This window comes from Tripterygium wilfordii, chromosome 10, assembly GCF_013401445.1.
Source record: "Tripterygium wilfordii isolate XIE 37 chromosome 10, ASM1340144v1, whole genome shotgun sequence".
NCBI classification, from domain to species: Eukaryota; Viridiplantae; Streptophyta; class Magnoliopsida; order Celastrales; family Celastraceae; genus Tripterygium; species Tripterygium wilfordii.
Window position 1 is genome coordinate 8,294,493 of NC_052241.1, and position 23,898 is coordinate 8,318,390.

The 23,898-nt window shown below is 35.6% G+C and overlaps 1 protein-coding gene across 2 annotated transcripts; it reads right to left on the reverse strand.

Annotated features, from left to right (window-relative positions):
* Nucleotides 1-948: 948 nt before the first annotated feature.
* Nucleotides 949-19,839, reverse strand: LOC120007610 (cleavage stimulation factor subunit 77). 2 transcript variants are annotated; one of them, XM_038857948.1, is made up of 23 exons: nucleotides 19,200-19,839; nucleotides 18,471-18,539; nucleotides 18,291-18,353; nucleotides 17,252-17,361; nucleotides 16,305-16,405; nucleotides 15,691-15,752; nucleotides 15,397-15,537; nucleotides 15,134-15,262; nucleotides 14,561-14,607; nucleotides 13,669-13,732; nucleotides 12,572-12,692; nucleotides 11,426-11,484; nucleotides 11,262-11,330; nucleotides 10,563-10,703; nucleotides 10,352-10,416; nucleotides 8,807-8,903; nucleotides 8,165-8,224; nucleotides 6,573-6,725; nucleotides 4,988-5,045; nucleotides 4,795-4,896; nucleotides 3,828-3,983; nucleotides 1,984-2,202; nucleotides 949-1,329 (listed from the first exon to the last, which is right to left on the reverse strand). In XM_038857948.1, the coding sequence occupies exons 1-23, from the start codon at nucleotides 19,200-19,202 to the stop codon at nucleotides 1,163-1,165; spliced, it is 2,256 nt and encodes a 751-aa protein (XP_038713876.1). In that variant the 5' UTR covers nucleotides 19,203-19,839; the 3' UTR covers nucleotides 949-1,162. The 2 variants fall into 2 exon arrangements, with proteins under 2 accessions (XP_038713876.1, XP_038713875.1); XM_038857947.1 differs by having other exon boundaries at nucleotides 12,569-12,692.
* Nucleotides 19,840-23,898: the final 4,059 nt, after the last annotated feature.

Below are 23,898 nucleotides of genomic sequence, written 5' to 3' on the forward strand. Positions count from 1 at the left end.
CTCCCCAATACAAGTTACAATCCCCAAAGACACCATTGTTGTAGCAACAAGCAAGATACACGAAATTGATCTCCCTCTCTCTGGATTGTGGTCTCTCATTCTCAACAATTACATTCAACTTTGTGGGAATCAATGTATGCTTTTATAGTATACTTTAGACCATCAATATAATGATCTTCGCCATGAAAATGTGTTTTTATTGATAATGTGCATGTCTTGTCATCCTTCGAAAATTATTGATGAAAACTACGACAAGATGCCTTAAACTCGGACAATATATTTTTTTGAAACTGAAAATTGCTTACAAATGTCCTCAAGAAGATGAATTTAAACTCTACCCAGCACTACACAATGTTTTTTCTCTCAATGAGACAATAATACAGTGTATATTATTTAAAGTGTAAACCATCAACGGTCCAGATGAGGGTGTCCAGATCTTATCTGCAATAGAGGAATCGATCTGAATCATGGTTATTCAATTTTTTCAATTTCAGTTATTAATTTAGATTTTTTGGATACTTTATCGGATTCAGTTTTTTCTATTTCAGATTTAATCGAAAAAAATTAAATAAGATTTTATGTTTTATAGTTTTAGTTATTAAAATAATTTAAGGCCCAAAAACTTAAGGTTTAGGCTCAAATACGAAAGGTCTAGGCCCCAACTTCCCATTAGGTTAGGTTTAGGCCTTAATTTTCCATTAGGGATTGGAGACATTAGACATCGATTCATATTTGGAGACATCAACTACTTCCCAAATTTTCATATTTAACAGATGTTTATTTTGTTCATCTTATTTTCCACACTTAATGATTATTTTTATTGTTTGTGTCTATGTCGTGATGCTTCCCCGTCAATGATCAATTTGCTTTATAAACTGATTCTGTAGTTTTATTTCCGAACTAGGAAGTAATTCTTTATAATTGGACTGCATATTTGCACACACTTGCGGAAACAACCCAGACATGGAATCCAGATAAATGAAGCAATGAGCAAATCTCACACGAGAGATTCACCCAGATTCTTAAAGTATGTATAAATTAGTACATTTTAATGTGAAATAAATATCAAAACATCCCTTCATAATAGGGGACACATGACACATGCCATTTACAAAGGAAAATTGCAAGACCCAAGAGAAAAAAGAAACAGAAAAAGGTCGATTTATCCAACGCTACCAGATTGATCTCCAGAGAGGGCACTTCCATATGAGGCTGATCCTGTCTGTGAAGTTGTTGTACCTACTCGAGATTTCCGAATCTGTCGCATCCTGAATGCATCTCTAGGTTGAGGCTGGCTTTGCACAGTGGTGCTTTCATCCTCCTCTTGCCCTATCAATAATAATAGTAGTAGCTTTTTATAGCATACATCTCTTTCCAAAGTCAATAAAACATGGAAGAAAAAAAAAAGAAATAAAATTCTTCATTTACTGCAAAGTGTAAGAAGCTTTTGCTGCGAGCGATACAAACTAATCTCTCCTGCGTAATAACCTTAATATGTTGATGTCAGGGATACAACTTTTTTTTTTTTTTTTGTAATATATTAACCAAAATTTCTATCACATCACGAGGTGTTCACAAAAAGGGTGAATCTAGCATACTAGTGAAGTTGCTTCGCAATAATTTAGGAGTCACAAGTCACAACAATGGAAAAAGCTTCTCCATAGTGGCAGGGCTAAGGCTGCATTCGATGAGTGACTAGCGTGTCAACTAAATGCAGGAACAGCTTTAAGACGTGCTTAGTAGGCTAAATTACATTAAACTTGGTGCACCCATGAGGCAAAAAGTGCAAAACAAAGTATTCAAATCAAATTGATTTCCGCTACGTTGGATGATGTAACATATAAATACTCTTAGCAACCGAAAGTTGATCATCCAATAGTGGAAGATATTTCTTGAAGGCACATGTATCATGCACATTGAATTTGTTCATGAAGCATATCATACAGTAATATATCAGTGCTTGGATGAAAAAAGGAAACATACTTTCTAGCTCCTTTCTTTTCCCAAACGGTCTGTCCCTTGCTGGTTTAAAAGATGCAGCACTCATGCCAGTATGGGACTTGTTGGACCCAGAGAAGTCGCTTGTACTAGGAGCCGGACCTGCTTGCAATTGTGAGGTAGTCCTAGATTTTCCTGATGTCCTCGCTGGTATGTTGCTTTGCAAACAAATTGACAATATAACATCGACATTGGGTATTGGGCCTAAAATTTTCATAGACAAACAGTTAGTAATGCAAAGAGTGAATTCCATCCAGTAACAGTGATTTGGAACTTGAATTATTTGATGCACCAAATTACCACATAATATCATCAAATGCACAACCACAAAGTGCATACGATAAACTATGTAAACCTACACCTATTTACAAACAAGATTTTGTGGGTGCACAAACATTGAATTAAACGATTAACCGCATTTGGATTTAGACTTGCAAGGATAAGATTTACGGGTGAAACAATGAAAGTAATCAAAGGGAGGACAAATATTTCATCTCTTTACCCAATTCCACTTTTCATTGGTGTGAAGATAGAGATTTCATTCATGGGTGGGAATGACCTCACTAAAGGATGGAACCTTCACATCCAGTATATTATATGCATACTGGAAGATTTTTTATTTAAATAAATCAAATATGGAAAATTAAATGACACAAGAAAAACCATGTGACTTGAAAAGTCAAAACTTGATATGCTTATTGCGCACTAAATACAATCCAATGAAGAGTAGATTGCGCTAAAAAAGATGATGAAACAGAATCCCCTATTCTTCACGGGGTAAAAAGGTTGCTAGGAATGTTATCTTAATTGTATTGTCATCTAATCACTGGAATGCCTTCTCGGCTTTCAAAGGGTAAAATTTATCATCCAATTAAACCTTCACATATGTCCTTGCCTCTTATAAAATCCAGCCTGTTTCACGTTTCCACGGCTTTTGGCCATTTAATGGGAGCATGACTTTCGGATAGCCATTTTCACTCAAGAGTGTGCCTAAAGACTTGCAAAAAGGTGGAGAAACATCATTGATGCTTCTATGCTTGGAGATTATGATTCAAATAGCTATATCCATCATCTCTCTTGGTTGAGGGCTTAGTGGGAAGCTCACTTGAACTAGCCGTCAACTCAGAGGTTAGGATGCCATTCACTGAGTTTGAGTACAAGGTGCTAGGCCTAACTTAGATCACCATTCCGGAAGAGTTTGGAAATGCAAGTTGGCAGTGCTTGTCTAGTGGATTCTCCAGTTTCATGGCTTTTAGCTGTTGGGTATTTTCCACGCTAAATTTGGTTTGCATTGTTTGTGTGTTTTAAGTGTTTATTTGCTTCTCCGATTACATATCAACGCACACCATCTATAGGCTAAACAGAAGAATGGGACCAAGTTGGAGAATTATTACTGGTAGTCCCTAGAGATTATCAAAGATTTAGCTCCCCCATTAGTCATTTGAATTTCATCCCAAAAGCACCCCTACAACCCATCTTCCTAGCCATTTGAGTTTTCCCAAAGCAGCTTTGCAACTTTCCTACTCTCCAATTCACATGCTAAGAGTATCAAAAGTCTAAACAAACAAATGAGGAAACATTGTTCAAAGGTCACATATGACAAACTTATAACTAATGTGATATGATAGCAAATAGGGATTGAAATTTATCATGGTCCTAGTTTCCTTTTAAATTTTCCATGGAAAAGAAGGCGCGTTCTGCAGCCAGAGCTATGACTAACCACCACTCAAATTTACCCTTTTTGGTCTCTACATAACTCAATCCACCCATGATCAACTCTAGTTGGAACTATAAAATTAAACACTTGAACTGAAGTTTGAAAAGTATACCATCAACAGTTGGCAAGTTTGCCAAAAAGGCTACGAGAGCAGGTGGTGTTGTCTTTAAAATATCATCAAATGCATTAGTTGTTCCGTCACCCATCAAGGCAACAACTGTATTAGACAGGGGGCCACTTGCTGCGGTGCTCGGAGGAACTCCCGTCCCTACAGTTTCATCAGATAACCATTTAGTGCAAGTAACATAAATATGTCAGTATCAAAATGAACTACATAAGCATGTTGCACTTGGTATTCTAAGTACAATAAGGTTATAGAATTGAAATGTGTATCATTTCCAGGTAATCAAATGAAAAGTATGATTCAACCCCCCAATCTCTCTCTGAATCAATGGACATTATATGCCATTGAATTGAAGACCATATTACTTGGTATGAGGTGACATCAAGAAGTTTTGAACTGTACCTCAGCAATACGGAAATTTTGTTGCAAAAAGAAAGCAGAGAATAAAACTACAAGAAAATCTTTCTTAAGCAAGAAACAGATATTCTGAACTGAACAGTTGCTGTAAATGAAGATTCCCAGAAGAGCAGTGATTGTCCTTGAATGTAATATTTCCAATCATTGAGCATAAAACCAACGAGAAAAGATCAACAGCAAAAACCATAAAGCCAATATTTATAGTAGATCACATGAATCCTTCTCTAGGAGGCTAGGAGCTATTTGGAGCCATCAAGTGGATTTTCTTTTGCACCGTTATATAATATTGCCTTCTGCATTTTTTCATAACATTCCCCTTGTTTCTAATCGCAGCTATGACATACTCATTATACCATCAGAACAATGTTGTCAGCACAAAAAATCTTTAAACATGCAGTTTTGCAGCATTTGATCGATTCCTAGAACGTTGAATCGCTAATGCGTAAAAGCCAATAACAATTGTACCAAAAAAGAAGAGCATATGAGGTAACCTTGTAGAGAGAAGTATCATGTAATGAGCAACCATAAGAGCACTTACCGAGTTTTTGCCGTGGGTCATAAACTACCATCCGAGACGTGTCTGGAAAAACAACTTTACTTGACACATTTGAATTGCTTGTAAGGCTTGATGAACCCTTATCTGCACCAAATGATAAGGCAAACCAGTTACGAATAACAACGACTACATCTAAAAATCTGCTACAAGAGTTGAAAATGGTATTTTATGATACCAGGTCCATTAGGCAAAGTGGATTTGTCCACTTTCTTGTTAAGATTTTTGCTGAGCCACTGAAAAGGGAAAAAGAAGACCAATCAAAGAGAAGCTTAAATGAAAATCAAGATCTTTTTCTTCCCCTCTCCTGCCTCCTTCTCTCATTGACACAAAAATGAGTGCATTCCTCCAGTCATGCCTTTCTAAAAAAGTAACATTACAATTCAGCTAGTCAAGGAGTTCACTGTACAGTAAAGTCCCAATTAAAATTAACATTGACGTGGGAAGGAAGCGTGAAGAACCACAACTAAACTACGTTAGCTCTTGAAAACCCGGAATCCACCAGAGGTTCAGAACGCACAGAGAAAACTCTCTAAACAGTAAACTTAAAATTTATTATTCCATGGCAAAGTTGTTTCTAACAAGACTATTCATGCCTTGATATAGGCACGTCAAACTAATCCTACTAGAATTAGAGAAGGTAATCTAATTATACTAGAAGTAGGAAAACACTTTGAAATAATATAGAACTACTAGTCACACTAAACTCCTAATAATTCTATAAGAAATACACTTCTAATAAGAAAATGAAATAATTAAATATAGAACCACTACTAAAACTAAACTCCAAAAATTCTATAAGAAATACACTTCTGTTAAGAAAATGAAATAATTAAACTAAATCTCCTATTGCTAAGGAAACTAGAAAACTTGACCTACAACAAACATAGGTACACCTCTCTCTACCCACACACGCACTCATGCACACACATGGAGACATCCATCTCAGTTTGTCCTTGTATGCATAACTATCATTTCGGTAATGGATCAATTCAACACTTTCTTTTTAAAGTTAAGTAGGGACGGTGTTCGTTTTCAAAAAGAGAAAAGGGTTCAGGTTTCAATGTTTATCAATAACAAGATGCTTAGGACCTTCCATCATCCAACTAATCATATATTCTCAGCAGCATCTTCTGGAAATCTGCACTCTAGAAAATGGTAGATGACTCGTAGTAAGAAGACATGGTAACCCTTGAGAACTGCTCTAAACGGATTGAAGAAAATTGATATTATCCGTTGATTCAAGCCTTGATATCAATTAGTCTCTTTAAATAGTTTATTACTTGAAATTATTGACAGTAAATAAAGCCAATTAAAATAGATTAATACACATCAAAATTTATTTAAGCATTATAATTCAATTACAATTATAAGGATACACTTAACTAATCCTTATGGTCTGTCCTGGATTTCTAGTGTCAAACATTTATTCTACAAGGTCAAAACGAAGAATATATTTCAAGAGTTGAAATGAACTGATATTTTACCATAAAATATGTTTAGTCTGTATCAATCGTCATTAAATCTCAAATGCGATGAGAATAAAAAGATATTGAGTAAGTACGTACTATTCGCCTAATTGATTCAAACAAAATTTTATAACATCGTACTAATATTATATTGTGTTATATGTGTGCGCCCTAGGACCAAATTTCCTAAATCCGCCACTGCTCGGATGACTCACAAAAGATAAGATTTGACTCATAAAGAAACACTTTCCATTGTTGACTTTTACATAACAAGGAAATTGGTATAAAACATACCTCTAGCCTGGCTAAATGATCTAGATCCCTTGAAGAGCATGGCCAGAGATCCATAAAACTATACCGTGATACAACATCTTGCAGTGAAGCCTCCAATGCTAGTGCTCCATCTTCACCTGTCCTAGAAAGAGCCTCTTTCCGTCTTTGTTCAACCTAATTATCACAATACTTAAAGCTTGAATGTAAATAAGACGGATAAAATAAAAATTTAAATTTTAAAAAAATTAAAAAAAAAAAAAGAAAAGAGGAGAGCTGTAGGAAAATGTGGTGGGAAGCTATGGGGATTATTTGAATAAGGTTGCCTTGAAAACATGGACCACACAATGTATCCATAGAACAAGGCTGTTTTAAAGCTATAATGTTTTCACGTCTGGATGATTTCAGAAGAGCTTGATATTGCATGAGAAGCAACACATAATTTAGGTACTTTCCTTGGGGCCAATAGACCATTCATAGTTATATAAACAACGTGGGACACAAACAAACAGAAACAGGAAGAAGCAATTCCAAAAAAACAGTTAATAGAAGACATTCCACTACAAAACAATAAATTGAAGCATATTATAGATAGCCATTTGTTATCACACATATTGAAATGACATGACGAGGAAGTCAAAGACTGACTGCATCTTAGCAGATGGCATGATCGACATGTCAGTATAGAAAGACACCACTTATGAAAGTTCTGAGATTTACTTCCAGTAAGCCAGTAACATTTGATTATATGAAAGAGGATAACTCAATAGTCCAGGACATCCTACAAGACTAACCCAAAAGAGGTTTTCCATGATAGAAGGGAGTTTTACACAAACATGACTGGATTTTTACCAAATTCTTGAATCAAATATTATTCCCTTACCCATTTCTTATTTAGGAATTGTTAAGATTAGTTACTTTGTCATTCAACCAAATAAGTTAACTTGTTGGTTTGGAGCGTTTCACACATTTTATATATATTCTAACATTCCCCCTCACATGTTGGCTGGACAACTTCGACGGCCCAACACATGCACAACAAACAAGGCCCACGCTTGAGACAACAACAAATGGGAGTTTAAATTGCGGAAGCTAAGGTTTGAACCCAAGACGTCCTGCACCGATACCATGTTAAGATTAGTTACTTTGCCATTCAACTCAATAAGTTAACTTGTTGGTTTGGGGTGTTACACAAATTTTATATATATTCCTACAGGAATCAAGGTCCATACTTTAATGACACTGAATGGCCAAAAAAACTCCAAAGAGTGGCCAGATAAAGGTATTCATTAAGATGCTACATGCACTTTACCAGTCCTTCCCACAATGTATTCAATCTAATCTTGTGTAAAACAAGTATTTTTTCCATTAGGAAATTTATCATCCTCGTTATAATTCACATTAAACGGAGATTTTCTGCTGGCTACAATAATTATGCAGGGCGCAACAAAGCTCGTAAAACAAGCATCGAGATGCTGGAAGCCTGGAAGCCCAAGTGAGCAACTTCATCATTAGCAGCGTACACAGTTTATTTGGGAGACTCGAAACAAGAGGGAAGAGGATGCCAAACAAAAATTTTAAACGCTATCAAGATGAAAATATTGATGAAATACTACCTTCAGCATGCTAGCAAGATCTCCATATGTTTGCTCAAATTGAGTAAATCTTTTCCAAACCTAAAATGAAGAGAAAAAAAACAAGCATTTAGAAAATGTTGTAGACAGATTTAGATATATACAATAAATTAAATCCATCACAATAGAATTAAGCTTCATTTATAAAATTTTGGATTGAGAACAAAAAAAGTGAGAGAATGAGAGGAAGAAAGAAGTTGAAGCCCAAGTGCACTCCACGTGAATACATAAAACAAAATAAAGGATTAACAAAGTAGAAAGAGGGCTCATAGGAGCAGGATTATTGTGCCATCAAACTCAACACTCCATTTCATGCGACAATTAATTGGCCAACAATTTTTCTTTGTGGCAAGTGATACATTACTAACGTAAAAATGAAACACAGTCGTGTTCAAGAATATTAGTACAACTAAAACATCAGCGAACACTACACATGAACCAGAGAAATTATGAATACATAAGAAAGAGTGGCAACACTAAAATAAGTTCTGCAAATTCAGATCTTTAAGATTTCCAATGAAATGCTCCAGAACAAAAAAAGCCTAAGTCTTCGCACCAATCAAAACCCCCACAATAAATATGTTATTAAAATTTCAAGAGTAGATGAAAAGTACAGCATTATACCTCAACAGATTCCTCAGGTGGTAGTGAGCTTAATGCCCGCTCAAATAAAGCCCTTATGTTTCTGTCATCATTCAAACGATACAAAAAATCTGCATATCTGCAACATAATTTTGAAAACTTTCAGAAGCCACACTATCCATAAAGATATGAATAAAACACCTATGTAACCCAGCAGTCTCAACCTTTTAGGTTCATGATAAAACATGGATTTGTGCATCCGATAAAAATGTGTAGGCATGTACATACATCTTGGGTTTCCAAGGTCGCCATACAGGCAACCATGTTTATTTTCCACTAAACAACCTTGCACTCATCCACCCTTTGTAGCATTAATTGTATAAGGAAGTTGACATACCCAAAGTATGTCAACATACCCAAATTTTTAGCACACTGCATGTCTGCAATACATTTTGACAAGTCCATGACCTAGACAGTGCGAGTTGGTTATGGATCCTAACCTACGTACCAAACTGCAACAATTTCATTGGTCATACATACTGATCATAGTGACCAGCGCTATACAATACACGAATACTCAATATTGGTGTAAAGGCAGTAAAACACCCAATAGGCACATTAGTGGAGAAAGGGATGGGACACAGCTCAATGTATGCTGAACCGATGGACATCGGAGCTTGTTCTTAATAGAGATCAAATGCGGGAATTAGTTTGAGCCAAATGATGGCTATTAAGGAAGGCTATCATTTTAATGGGCTTGTCATGCGTAGTTTAAGGGCTCAACATGTGACCTTACTTGGCCAGCAGATAAACTAGATGTGAGTAAGGGAAGAATGACTCTGAAATGAGCCAGCTTTGTTATGTGTACGTGTGTGTGTGTGTGTGTCTATATATATATATGTATCTATATATTTGAATCAGTAAACCCTCATCTATCAAAACAGCAAAGGTGCTGAAGTAGTTGCTAACGATGACTTGGAGTTTTACATTGGATGATTAGAGACTAGCACCACCTTGTAAATTGCATTCTGAGAATAAAGTTCCCATTTTCACTTGACTTCGGTTAAGTGGTGGAGTTTTCTTTTCTGTTATTTTTGGCTTCTAATACATTTATGTTAAGAGTATTAGATTCTAATACATATATAATCTAACTATATCCACAGTGGCCTTGTGGTAAAAGTGGTTATCATCAAAGAAGTTGGAGGTTCAAATCCTCTATCCTTGCATACCTATGACGGACTAACTTTTTTTTTGTTTTCTGGGATATTCATAAAAGGGCATTGTTTGGTTTCAGTACATTTCGATCACTTGAGAAAAACCTAGATTTGTAAAATGGGCCCTGTGACCGAACTGTGCCAAATACTAGCTCTAAATCTTGAACATCAGAAAGGGAGATTATTTTTAATGCTATTGTATACTTCATAGCTTTCCCAAGTCTCTTACTAATCCCAATCATTTCTATGGGTTATAGGATTATTTTCAGTCATTATAGGGTCCAAGTACCACAAGATCCCAGAAGGACATTACCAAAGCATTCTGTAGTGTATTATATTCTAGATCAAGAGTAGTATTGATTAGTGAACTCACTCAAGAATGTACACTGGCTCATGCATAAAACGCTTCAGTCCTGCTTCAAAAATATTGTGCGCAACCTGCATGAATGGGCAACAAAGTTTAAGCAAATTTCATCCCTTTTGCTTAACCAATATAAATCAATGAGTCCATAAAATTCCACTGTGCAAGAAACATGAAGATGTTTATGATATTCAAGTTTCTTCCTTTTAGGAAATCAGATTACCTTTGGATCCTTGTCAAGACAAAATGCCATCAAAGCATAAGCTACATACACATGATATGTGCAGTTTGGGGATTTACGAGCATCTAGAAAGTACTTGCGAGCTGCCTCAACCCCTTCAGTCCTTCTTAGAAAGCGAATAAACTGCAGAGGAGGAAAGCATGAATTAAGAACTGTGAAGCAAGATACACTATTCTACTTCCAAGATATCTGACAACAGCAAACTATACATGTCCCCGAGTTTCTCTTAGATGAGAAAGTGAAAGAAAGAGTTTAATGTAAAAGAAAGAAACTTCTTTTGGATAAGCAAAAAAGAACGAAAGAAACTTAACACAAACAGATCTTGTTTTCCTTTTACTTCTTTTTTTCTTATGACTAACAGATCCTATGGTTGTGAGAATCTATTCTTTCTTTAGATACATCAGCAACTATGACTTCATACAACAAGAAGTAAAGAAACAGGGTCCAATAAGAATGGTAGGGCTTATTGCTTCGAGCCCTAGGACATCAAATCAAAGGGCATTATGATTCATAAGGTCATCCTCTAATATCAGTGCTCACTGCAAGAAAACATCATATTTAATAATACATTTCAATTGCCTTTTTACATAGAGCAAGTAAATTGTACACTCCAAAAGTACTATGCCAACCTATTACATTTTTTCACAAAAATAGTCAACGATACGGTTTTGAAAATCTTACTTGTATATGTGCTAAGGTTGTTCCATTAACACCATCCCCCAAAAGGCTTTCATATACTTTCTTTGCAGGCTGCATAAAACCATGTGAAGTAAAAAAATTTAAAAACCAAGACACTCAATCATCCAATTACCAGAAAGGCGAAATAAAAAAGCAGACTTTCAGACCTGGATTGAGCCACGAGATTCCTCCAACTCTGCATATGCATACTTCAGCGTTTCTGAGTCTGATAACGGGAGTTAAAGAAATTATGTGTAAGAAAGCAGGTAGAGAAAGCAAGATCACAGCTACTTTAGAGAACAACATGGATGAAGTGAAGGCCGAAAATCGCATAGTAATGGTAGCATATGGTGCTTCATCAAAGCATGCTCATGTCTATATTGAATTTTGTAGTAATATATAGTATTATTAGTATCCCTAAAAGTAATTCCTGGAAAAACTTTAACAAATTTGTGGCGTCATCTTAGTGCAGTGCACATGCAGTAGTGCAACACCAATAACCTATCCTTTTCATCTGAAATCAGACACTGGTCATTGACACAAATATCTGAGAAAAGAAAATCCAAGGGCTATCTAAGGAGAAATAGGAGCAGTTTGCAACTCTTACCGTCCTACCAACAGCGAGAACAACACATGATACCAAACTCATTGGAAAACATTGACTGATCAAAGAAAATTAATTTAGGGGGTAGTAAAAGATTGTAAAGATAATTCATGCATGCATTAGGGTTGACATACTTGCTTTTGAATTTATTTTTAAGTGTAATCAAGGAGGTGCAATTACTATATTGATCTGAAATTTCATGTATCTGCATGCTCCCATACAGGTGCAATGGAAAAATCACCAGCCAACTGTTTCATGTCATGCTCCCCTGATATGTTTCAAATGTGCAAAGAAGAATCAGCTTTTATTCAAGCATCCTGGGTCATTTTAAAGACTCACTGCAATCTGAGGATTAAAAACCTCCATTCTACAAGTTACTTATCGTGGCTTGGTTCACGTAATCACATTTCTTCTATCATTTTTCCACAGGATTCTATTTTCTTAGAATTTGTTAGACTAATCTACTGTGTTATATGTGCAATTCTTCCAATGCCTTGGTCAACTTCTCTAGGCTCATATTTCTACAGTTCTGCTTAGGATTGGCAATTTGGTGCTTTTATAAGATTCGGGAATGTCTTATGCAACACCTGTATCAATTTAAATCAGAAGGATAAAATCTGCTGGAGAACATCCAAGGCTAGAGTGTTCACTGTTCACAGCCAACTGTTACCACAAGGAAAATCTAAAGAATAAATACAAATCACACCACCTGGGAGGGCCTTCACGGCTCGCTGAAATACTTTAATTGCAGCATCCAGAGCACCACCTTTTGCATGCCATGTAGCATAATCATACCATATATCAGGATAATGGTATAAATACATCAGACACTGGATGAGAGAACACATGTGAGAGTACTTAATTAAGAAATTGCGTGCGCAAACACAAAATATGAAGAAATGAAAAATAGCATTGATCTGAAAAACGAAAATCAACCTTTTGTAGAACAAATAAGTTGCAATCTCAATATTTTTTGGTGACCTTTTTACAAAACTCTGGCTCACACAGGGGACCAGAATTGGAACAGTCACATATGGTATGAAGATGGAATAAGAATGAGAATGGGAGAAAAGAAAATTTTGCATGTTGGTATGGATGTTGGAATAGACTGAATAAAGTTATTTAATAGCAAAATTGCCCGTGCCTAGGGTATAATGAAAAAAAATACTTTTCTCTGAATATTCTAATTTCTAAATGTACATAATTTCATTTAAGATGTTGATATACTGCAAGTCTGCTTGGAGTATTGTACATGCTAAAAGTGAAGTCAAACTTGAATTTAATCCAGAAACTAACAAAATCTCGCTAAATCAGACTATGGGAAAAGTTCAGTGCTCAATGAAAGGCTATTGAAGACCAAATATTGAACTGCTTTGTTGTATATTTTTAATCCCAATGTGGCAAATTTTTCATAGACTCTTGTAGTCGATTCCAAACTTATGGAATAAAGGCTCGGATAATGATGATGAATGTGGCAAATTTTTTGAACTAGAAATATGCGTTGATTATTGGGTCATGCCTTGTTCTCATTCTTTTTCTTCTTTTTTTTCTGAAAAGTAATATGTACACAAGGACTACACGAAAGAACAGTCAAAAAGTGTATATAGCATAAAATGGCAGGCCTTGGTATTTATTGCCCTTTATATCCGCTTAAAAGAATATGAAACTGGCAGGGGATTGACAAATGTTGTGATGAATAACCATTTTTATCAGTCTTCGTTATACGCTCAGCAATGCGCACTAGAAAGAATTCTTTACTTTTACAAATTTAAGGTCAAGAAACATAAAGAACAATAATCTTGTTACCTGTTCATAGGTGAAAATAATTCTCTTGTTGGAGGATGAGGTGTCTATCCTTTGCGGGTTTCCTCTGAAATACAACTATATCTAGTTAACCAAAGAGCTTCACGGCTATAGACCAACATCCAACTAAAGTAACAAATGATGATTAATAAATAGTAAATACAACCAAAACAAATGTCAGCTTGCCATCTTAATGCAACTATATCTAGTTAATCATAAGAGCTTCATGGCTACAGACCAACATCCAACTAATGTAACAAATGATGATTAATAAATACAACCAAAAAAAAGTCAGCTTGCCATCTTAATGCAAATATGAATCCCAAATTTCGTATTTACCTTCACTAGATGTCAATAATAAAATTGCTTCTTTCAACAAATATAGCTGAGACTGAAGAAAGGAGATCAAATACATAGATTCAAGGTCTCTGGGACAACCTTAGAGGACCTCCTACAAGCGCCGACCATCATAAATGATGCTAACTAAATTGCAATGATAAACAAAGATTTACCCATCTTCACCAGCATGAGATATGAATCCTATTTTCTAGAGATCATTTGATTTTGGAATCGAGGCTCAAGGCAAATAAAGCAGATTATAAGTCAACGACAATGCATCTTATACATTCTTTTTTTTTGGCAAAAGAATTCTCGGGAAAAAAAAATTGAGAAATTTTTTTGTGAGTTTAACCAGTGAAGAATTTTCACGGTAAATTTCCCACAGAGAGTCCATGCATCACAATCAAAATGGATAAAATTTATAATGATAGAGTTTAATATGCCATATCCAAGATTTTTCAAGTAAAATATAGAGAAGTGAAAGTTGCTAACATTCTCAATATATTTACGAACTCCAAAATAAGAAAACAAAAAAAAATATAGCCCAGCTTCTTACTTTTCAAAGGATAAAAGCCTCTTCCATGCCATCCATTGCTGTTCTTCCTGTTAGATTACAACTGCAGATTAAAGGGTGCCCATAACAAATGAAATTTAAGGCATAAAATTACATGAAAATAAGAATGCCATTAACTCTAATAAGGAATTTCATTTATGGACAGCCACCTTCCTTATTCAGAAAAATAGTGCATGCAAGTGATACACCAATGTTGGGACTCCAAAACCTGTAGATACTTCCTACAAAAGACTAACACTCTGCAACTAGATGCCACATGTATGATGTATCTAATTCCTAAGAATTTGAAGACTATTGAAACCCTTTTTCTTACACAACCCACAGCATCGGACAAGGTGATTATACTGAAAATAAAATCTGTCACCTACAGGGTGTGAGACAAATGAAAAGAAAAGAAGAAAGAATTACACTTCTTCAAGAGTGGCCAGTAAATTGTTAGACACAGGCTGCCCCTTACATGCAACCCCAACTCTATGTTTATGCAAAAGAAACAACCCGATTTTAATGTATGTTGGGGCAAAAATTGGGAACAAATTTGAGAAGGATAAAATTTGCCTTGTGAGAGCCTGTTGGTGGTACTGCAAGCATATTCCAATCAATTTCATCAATGTATTTCTTTCGCTCCCTATAGACAGCCCTGGCACTGTTGTATTTTGGTTGATATTCAGATAACAGTCCTTTGGCCTGTATAGTAAATTATCATCTGATTACTAGGTCCACGAGAAGTATAATCTAAAATATAATGATATAAACATAAATAAATTTCTTTTGATACAATTTAATTTGTGCCAAGTATGAAATTAAAAACAAACTTTTACCAGTTGACGGCTGACAGAATTTTCAAAATTTTCATAGTCCTTCCAAAGTTGTTCAACATGGTGAGTGGGAGTGATTATAGCTTTTTGGTATGCTTTTCGTACAGCCGTCATCCGCTGTGACTCTTCCTGAGTGTTTAGTGCCTGCAAGTTCAACGCATATGAAGAATGAAAAATAGCATATAACTCATACCGTGAGCAGAAAATGACAAACAGTGACCAGCGTCTACTGTTAATGCAACCGTCTTTTAGCACTTGAAAAAAATATTGAAAGTACAGGTAAGCAAATTAACAAACCGGCAGTGACTTCAGAAAGGTAATATACTCTGTCCACACAGGCCCTGATGCTACGTCAGCCCCTGGAGCACATTAATAAGAAATAATTGCAACTAAATCATCTGAAAACAAAATTCATGCCTGGTATTTGACCTCGCTATGCAATCATTTGACCTCACTATGCAATTTAGCTCACAAGTAATTAGATTATGCAAGCAGAACCAGGTCTGTTTAGATTGCAAATCCCTTATGCCAACAACAGTTACAAGGAAAATAAGGTCTCATACCTATAGAGAGCCAGGCACTACAGTAAACAGTATGCTTACTTTTTGTCAATTCTTAGTTGACAACACCATAACCAAGCTCTTTTCCTAATAATTCGAAACTTTGTTCCGAATTTCAATTCACACAGCCAATATTTAGATTCCAATGGGTGTACTTGCCTTCAGTTAAAATAATTATGTTGCATTTGTTTCAGTTTCAGAAAATAATCCACAGACAAGTTTTAGAACAAACAAACAAAAAAACAGAAGCTAAATTTGTTAAAATTGCATTTCAAAGTGTAAAGAAATGACATTTTGGGATAATAAAAAATATAAAATCCAAAGGGTCTCAGACTCTCAAGGGGAACATACCAACATAATTGAGCATGAAATCATAAGCTTTTCTAGTTTCTTCCTGGCCCTCCGCACCCTTCTTCTCATTTACCTTCCTGATAAACCGAATGTAGCATCGCCTACAAAGATAACATTAATAACACAATGAAGTCTAAACTAGTACCACCAAGAGAGAGACCACAAGTGAAACCAAAAGAACCCACATATCTGAACTAAGGAGACCAAAGCACAGGGCATCTGACTCACTCTAACTGAAAACCAAACATATCTTAAGTAACTTAAAGAATGAGTTTCTTCATGCAGCTTGGGCAAAAAAAATAAAGTTATATCCCTCATTAAAAGGACAACAAAAAACTACCAGATCTTTTTTTAGTTCAAAAGAACCTTCCTGTTTAGAATAGCTAGATTTATGATATTCCAGATAATTCTTGCCAAGCAGTAAAGGCATCCAAAAGATGGAGAGTGTTTGAGAGAAACTTCATAATATACATACACAAATATACATGCCTCTATGAATTGCGTCATATAAGGATCAAGAGAGATTACTTTTGTCATATCGATCATCAGTCAAAGGGGCGGGTTAGGCGAGAGTAGGCAACTAGCCCATCCTTGCTAGAACAATTGACTACCAGACTTGTATACAAGAATCGACGAGAAAGGGGCTCTATCAATGAGAGCTTTTTCATCATTTCTTCTCAATGTGCAATGAAATAAAATGACTTAGGGCTTATTGTGCAAAAGAAATTCAAGCTGACTGTCCAAATAAAAATCCTGAAGAGTTATGAGCTAGTCTAATATCAGTTCCTGGACGTTAAAAAGACTCCAAATAAGCTAACTCCACTTCAAAGTCACTTTAGAGTTGATTGAGCAGTAGCACTATGGATGGTTTCCCATAACATTTAGAAGATAACAGAACTCAAATTTCCAGGTTCACAATACATAATTGAAAGAGAAAAACCAAATACCAAAGAGGAACTTGAAGACAGTTCAATAAACAACGGCTAAAAATCTGCTTGGTAGCTTCATCGTTGTTAACAGCCATGTGTGCCTCCACATATTGCTTCCAATATCTAGCCTGGAAAGGAGAGGGAATGGTTTAGTCATCACTTGTTAAAATAACCACAATCATACTCAGTTGTAAAACTATACTACAAGAAACACAAAAGAAAATAAGATGACATTCAGGTAAATGTTCTAGGACATGCCGAGTTGATCTTGTAGTAGAAGAAATTATCTTAGACGTAAGATGCGGCAAGATGGTTCTTCCACATACAATGAAGTAGAAAGATGCATGGGATTTAAATCGTAAAGAAACCAATAATTACATTCACCATAAAACTACAAACTAAGAATTTAAATGCATCTGGAAGAACTGAAGAAGTAAAGAACAAGTCCCAGATTGGTTTAACGCCCTCAAAACCTCCAAAAATAGCTAGAGCAATACTAGCAATCTTGTTTCTCCATTCCTTGGAGCCAATAAAGGACATTCATGCCTTGAGTTCCTTATTGAAGGATTCGGCCATCACCCAATATAATCAAGAAGATTAAAAGTAAACCCCCAATCTTTCTAAACCATATGAAACAAAGGAGAAAACTAAAGGTTTCTTCCATCTCCTTACATTGGTAGCAACAATTCGCCACTTTAGAATCGAAAGATTGTTTCATTCATAAAATATATGAATGTGCTGATGTCAGGAAAACGATGGTTTCCATCACTGAAATTAAAAAATTCTTTAGTATGCAAAATAACTCATTATCCAGCAAGTCCATTAAACGAAAGAACAATCTCTTCTGCTATTGAACTCAAATTTTAAACAACTCTACATTTTGAATAATGGCCCACGTAAACATAAGTACATAACCAACTACCAAGTCCTCGATAGTTCACCATATAGTCATACAACATATATAACTGGGACGCAGTAGTTTAAATCCAAATCAATCTTTTAAGATAAAGCAAAAGACAAGACAAAATAGAAACCGGAGGTTAACAATAAAACTCACTGCTGTTGGGAATACAGATAAAAGTTGCTCGTATATTGGAGCTGCCTGTGCGATATGCAGTAGCTGTTGTGTATGCATAAGAAGAAATGAGGAACTTCATGATTAACGGTAGTCTCTAACAAAAATAGAAAATCATATAGAAAAAAAAAATTCCTAAAATTTATGGTATCATATCCGCACCTGCGCACTATTGGCTATACTTTCAGCTGCTTCAACATTGTATTTGTCAACCACACCTGTTGTCTGGTCCTGAAAAGTGACAATCATGATTCAATGCTTGTTTCCACCGAAATATTTACATATCCACGTTGATAACTAGTTTCAATTAGATTAGAATCTGTTTTACCCTGTTTGAGCATGAACTGCATTCAACTTGCTCGGTCAAATTTCGAATACATGCTGGGTTTTACAGTTTAAGAAATCATCTAATTCACATGTAAAATCCAGCAAGATGCTTTTTTAGAAAAATTCTATGAACGGGAGTCATAATGGAGCTTACAATCTACAATAAGAAATATTTTCGAGCTAATGAAACCAAAGTGCGCAATAAAGCGAAAATATCAGGCAGACAACACTAACAAATAACATTGAGCTTAACAGAATTCCAACCTTACCAAATTTTCATAAGTAACGAACCTAAGCCAAACAACTACTTTCAACAACATTACAAACCACAATAACAGTAAATTCGCATCCAGAAACCAAAAGGGCATTAATTTTTTTCGTGGAAAAAAAGAGAAAAATAACCATAATGTAGTGAGTTTTCAACAAAGTTCAGAACATCAAAAGCAGATATTCACCACAAGAAACAAAAAATAACAAGAAAAGAGGAACGAGCGTTTCATCAAACAATGAGCCATACAATTGTTGAGGTAAAGGTAATAGAACAAGCTCGTGATCGAGAATTACCATTTTTAAAGCGTCTTTCTATGCCCCACTTTTGTTTCTTAAAATTAGGTTTCTGATTGAGAAAGAGGAGGAGTGATGTCCGATTGCAAAATACTATAAGGCCTTACAGGGAATCTTCCCCGCAGTGGCGTATACAAGAGAGAGATCAAATCCAATTCATATCGTCTGAGGATTGTCTTGCGCCTAAGCTAGCTGTATTTTAAGCTTCATGGAGATCCTTCGATCAACCTTCCTTTTCGGCCTGAACAGGCTAGGAAGATGCTGCTCACAACTTTGCTCGTGTCCACTATACACAATTGGCAAGGCCAGTCCAGTTGTCACTACCTGTGACCACAATAGGCGCAGCCGCCCCCTTCTCCGCTGTATTCAATGTTGCCGCAGCAATATAGAATTGGATGCGCTTAAGTGCCAGGTTCTGGTTCTTTTTTCCTCTCCCCTAAAACTAAAAGCGAAGCGACGACAAAGCCAACCCCATCCCGCCACTGTCTTTTTTAATGGCACTGCTTTGTCCCTGCTTTTCTTCTTCTACCAAGGTGCTTGACGGCAATTAGTGCCAATTGATGCTCTCCATCTTTGGCGGCGCGGCAAGAACGTGTTTTTGGCTTTTTGGTAGAGGGTTGTGTTATTTTCAAGCGCCAGATGTTGCGTTGATTTTGAAGCTCTTGACAAACAAAACAAGTTAGTTTAAATAAGATTAAGTTGTACAAAATATATTTTATTTGTATTTTTCAATTTTAATTATTTTATTTTAATTATTATAATTATAAATGAATAAACATAATTAATTTATAATTATTATTAATTTTGTAAGTATAATTTTTATACACGTATTAAGTTTAAACACAATTTTTATTAAAAAGTTATTAAGTATAATATTAATATCTAAAATGATATGTGTCCATTTTATTCGTAAACTTACATAATATATGTGATAAGTCACGTAGATTAATAAAAAAAAACCAAACTTACTTTATTAAATAACCAAAAGCATGTTTCTTCTCTCTTATATTTTTCATCCATATTTTTTCTCTTTCCATCACTCTCCTTCTTCCCGCTTTTCTCTCCTCTAAAATTTAATCTCTCTCCATCATTCTCTCTTCTTCCTCCTTTTTGAAACCTCGCAAACATGTATTTTATGAGATCTTTAATTCTCGTCATTGCAACAACCGAATCGAAAAGAACCCAGAGCATAGAAAAAACTCTTGAAGGAGGTTGATGGTGAGAAGAAGAAGAAATCGAGTAAGAGCAAAGTCATGGGAATCATGAACAGATCTACACGACTAGCATAAGGACTTATCAGATCTAGATCTTTAAGGTGGAGTCGATGGGGATCATGAGCAAATGCTATCTTATACGACTAGCGTTGAGGCTTACCATATCTAAATCTTTTGGGTGAACTCGAGAAGCTCGATGTTTCTGAGTTCACCAAGGCGATAATCAAATTTTTTTAGACTTGCTTTAGGAAATTTCTATGGTTGGCTACTGGTTGTAAAGTTCGGCATTTCCTTTGTTTTTTTTTTTCTTATTACATTGATAGTGTAATTAATTATATTTAAAGTGTAATAAGACTCTGACAAGCTTACTACGCCACTAATGACAAGTTTAATCACAAGTGTCTTATTTCATTGATAGGGTAACATTTACATATAAAGTGTAATAAGCCTCTGCCAAACTGAATAAGCCAACACTGTCAAGTTTACTCATCTGTGGCTAATTACAATGACTATGATAGTGTAATTAATTACAAGACAATGTAATTAGCCACTACAAGGTTTGATTACGTTGTACAAAATGAAGAAAGTGTCTTGATTCGAGATCTCTTTTGAAAAATGTTGACTATTCCCGTTGTTTGCAACTAACTCAAATAGATATATATAGTTCCTTATTACGTCGTCCTAGTGGACAATGTAACTAATTATATTGACAGTGTAATTAATTAAATTCGATGTGTAATAAGAAGTCAGAGCATAAAATCCTATAAAAATTTCATCTAAAATTAATTTCAATCGATATCAGTGGGTTCACAATGACATTATTACAATACACATGAAAACCCAGACGAAGATCTGAAAGACCCATGAAAACCAAACGAAGATATGAAAGACCCATGAATAGAGCTCGTCGATTCTTGCAACTATAAACACCAACATGAATTAAAACTATTTAGTCCCTCTTTGGAGGTGAAGAAGTCATTTACAGAAGACCTAGGAGGAGTTTTGGATGATTGGTCTAAAAAGAACCTAGATTGTTGTAAATGGAGAGGAGTCACTTGTGGGAGGAACTCGGTGGATGGAACAATGGGAGTAGTGAGTCACTTGCGACTAAAATCGGTGATTTGAAGAACCGCTCCACCTTGATCTTTCCTTGAACGGTCTCACGAGTCCCATTTCAACAACTTTGTCTAACATTTCTTCGTTGGAATCTTTGCTTCTATTGTCTAACCAAATCACTAGGTTCATCCCAACTCAGCTTACCTCGCTTCCATTGGAGTCAGTGACGGTCAGATTGGTGGTCGGAGGTGGAGATCCGACGTTGGTTGTGAGAGAGGAAGAGAGAATATCATTGGTTGTGAGAGAGAGAGGAGAGGGAGACAGAGAGAGAGGAGTGGTTTTACTTTTAGGGATAAGTGGGATAAGTGGTGGTTGATTTTTGTATTGTTTTTTAAAAAAAGGAATTTGAAATTGCCTTGTTGGTATGCTTATGTGGCATGACACACAGTTATGTAAATTTATGGATATTTATATTATGGATGTGTAGTACTTCCGTGTTAATATATCAAAAAGTTGTTAACTTTAAACACACTTTTAACAAAATAATATTTTCTAACTACTTTAATTTTTGGATGGGTCCCACACCCAAAATAAAAATATTAAATGTAAATTGTGTGGGGACCCACACCAAAATAAATTTTTAAAAGATGTGCTGCATCTGATGCGTTACCAAAACGCTACACACCAAGCTCCAAAATGAAACTTCTTTGAGGTGTTACCACCTAGCGTATAACCCCCGTTTGGTGGGGTGGGTTGGGAAAGTGGGCTCGCCCCACCAAGACACCCAACTGAGAGAGAGGATTTAGATAGTTTCTTGCATAGTTGTTAGTATTGTACGATACGCATACGTATACTACTCATAAATATTGCTCGATACACTTTTTGTATCGTCCGTATATAAATTTTTGTGGCTACAAGTTTGGGTTATTTGTGTTTTGAGAGATAACGCGAAAGGAGAAAGCAGAGCAGACTTACCTTGAAAGGAATAGCTGCTGAGAGGTGAGAGGGTAATAAAAATAGAGAAGTGTGATGATACTCATGTGTCACTCATGTATTTGATATCTCATAAAGGTCTCAGAGTTGTAGACTCCCCTCCCCTCCTCTTCCCTTGTATTAAAAAAATTTTAAAATAGAGAAGGAAAGTTGAAGAAACGATGCACTCACCTAGATTCACTAACCTATAGCAAATCGAGAAATGAAACAAACTCGCAAACTCGTTGGATACGTCGTGAGTGTGCGGCCTATAACCAAAGGTTTAAAAAATCATATCGATCATAGAGCTAGAAAATTATTTTTTGGTTCACGATTCAACCGAAGTTGGATCAGGTTGAAACCAATTTTAACATAATAAAAGTATTAAATATATTTATTTAATAGACATAATAATTTAAAATTAATAATATAGAAAACAAGTATAATAATCCATGTTTTGCTATTGATCGTTAGAATAAAATCTTATAGGGTATGAAGTGTAGCGCCTTTGATTATTACACCAAACAAATTCAATATTTGAAATACATGTATATAAATATTTATTTGAATAAATTTATACATTTCAATAAATATACATACTACGTCCTGCCCACGAGTTGCGGCGGCGGGATGTTTTAAGTATAGGGTTAATTATACTTTTCGTCACCGAAAGATAAGCGTCGTTCACTTTAAACACTGAAAGATTTTTTGTTACAAAGTCGTCACTCATTAATTCAAAATGAGACAATTAAGGGATTCGGTCAGAATTGCTACAGTAACGGACAGGGTCAAAGCTGATTTGGCATATGATCAACTATTGCAACATTAAAGTGCTGATGTGTATGCTTACGTGTCTTTACTTCCTATTAAAAAAAATAAAAAAAACTCTTCTCTGCAACTCTCCACCTCCCTTCTCTCTTCTTTCTCTCTCTCTTATCAGCAACTCTCTACTTCTCTGCAACTCTCTATCTCTCCTTTCTCTCTCTAATAATGAAGACCAGAAAAGCTCGGCGCAAAGCTTCACATACAAATCTACGAATTAGCAAAGGATTTTCAAGGTCGAAAATTAGCTTCATTCGTCCTATTCTCCGGATCCAGAATTAGCTTCCTTCTCCATTTCTTTTTTTATTATCGGTGTGATTTTGTATAGAAATCATTGATAAAGCAGTTCAATTTTATGACTTTTAGTCTTCAAGCTTTGAAGCTTTGGCAATGGAGGATAAGATGCAGACAATGAACCCAATCTTCCCCCTCGAATCTGACGGTGACGAAGTAGTCGTTGGATGCATGAATTTTGGTGCGGGGAGGAAGGCGGGGCGTAATTGCTGGAGGTTGGTCTGAGTGATGGCCATGTCGACGGTTAGAGAGAGGAGAGGTAAGAAAGAGAATGAAGTTTTAGCCTTTTAGGGAGAGAGAGTTGATGGCAGAGAGGAAGATAGAATATCAGGGTTTTTTTA